Below are 1,207 nucleotides of genomic sequence, written 5' to 3' on the forward strand. Positions count from 1 at the left end.
TTCTAAGTCAACAAGCTTGTATACTTCTTGCACAAGATACGGCCCATCCCATTTAGCACAAAACTTTCTTCCAGATTGACGAGAAGTAATAATTGGCCTTCTTACCACAAGAACTTGGTAACCCACTTGGATGCATCTAAGACGAACCTTCTTATTGAAAGATCGAGATAGATGGTCTTGATATCATTCCAGACATTGTTGAGCTTCTAGCCTCTTTTCAACTAGAGCTTCCAATTCTTCAAGGCATAACCTAACATTTTCTTCATCAGTGAGTCCTTATTGAATAGCAAGCCGCAATGATGGGATTTGACGCTCAAGTGGAAGGATTACTTCAACTGCATGAACGAACTAATAAGGAGTCGCTTGCGTTGGCGTGCAATAGGTGGTCCTGTATGCCCAAAGAGCTTCCTCCATTCTTTCATGCCAATATATCTTCGATTTGGAGACTACTTTCTTCAACAAGTTGCAGATTGTCTTATTAAATGCTTCAGCAAGGCCATTGGCAGCAACATAATACTTAGAGGAATTATATTGCTTGAAGCCAAAAAGGTAACAAATCTTAGTCATCCACTTGTTATCAAATGGCATACCATTGTCTTTCAATATATATCGAGGAATGCCGACACAATAGATAATATTGCCTCGGATGAAGTTTGCCACATTCTCCTTCTTTACTTCTTTAAGAGAAACAACTTTTGCCCATTTCGAGAATTTATCAATTACAGCAAGAATATATAAATGTCCACCAGAACACTTTGGCAATGGCCTAAAAACATCCAAAACCCCAAGCTTCAAATGGCCACGAAGCAACAGTCGAGTGCAACACTTCCGGTGGTGGATGTATGAAATTAGCATGGAACTGGCAAGCTTTACACCTTAGAGCATAATCCAAACAGTCTTTCACCATAGTTTGCCAATAATATCCCATTCTTTTTATATGAAAATGAAGTTTTGGCCCAGATTGATGTGCCCCACATACTTCAAAATGTGCCTCTTGCGTGGCTTGAACAGACTCATCTTCCCCCAAACAACGTAAGAGTACTCCATCGAATGATCGTCTGTAGAGTGTATTCTTATAGTAGAGGAAACGAGGGGATCGTCATCGGATTTCACTCTTCCTTCGAAGATTAACTGGCCCATAAGACAAGTAATCAATTATTGGATGTCGCCAGTCTTAATTTCAACCTCCGAAGTGGTTATGAAATCC

The 1,207-nt window shown here is 40.0% G+C and overlaps 1 protein-coding gene across 1 annotated transcript; it reads right to left on the reverse strand.

Moving 5' to 3' along the window:
* Positions 1-348: 348 nt before the first annotated feature.
* On the reverse strand, positions 349-855 carry LOC132630999 (uncharacterized). Its single transcript, XM_060346594.1, has one exon. It carries the CDS (start codon positions 853-855, stop codon positions 349-351), a length of 507 nt encoding a protein of 168 aa, XP_060202577.1.
* Between the last annotated feature and the right edge of the window lie 352 nt (positions 856-1,207).

The sequence above is a fragment of the Lycium barbarum genome, chromosome 3 (assembly GCF_019175385.1).
Source record: "Lycium barbarum isolate Lr01 chromosome 3, ASM1917538v2, whole genome shotgun sequence".
NCBI classification, from domain to species: Eukaryota; Viridiplantae; Streptophyta; class Magnoliopsida; order Solanales; family Solanaceae; genus Lycium; species Lycium barbarum.

Coding starts and splice junctions, on each gene's coding strand:
- LOC132630999 (XM_060346594.1), bottom strand. CDS start 855: ATGCTAATTTCATACATCCACCACCGGAAGTGTTGCACTCGACTGTTG.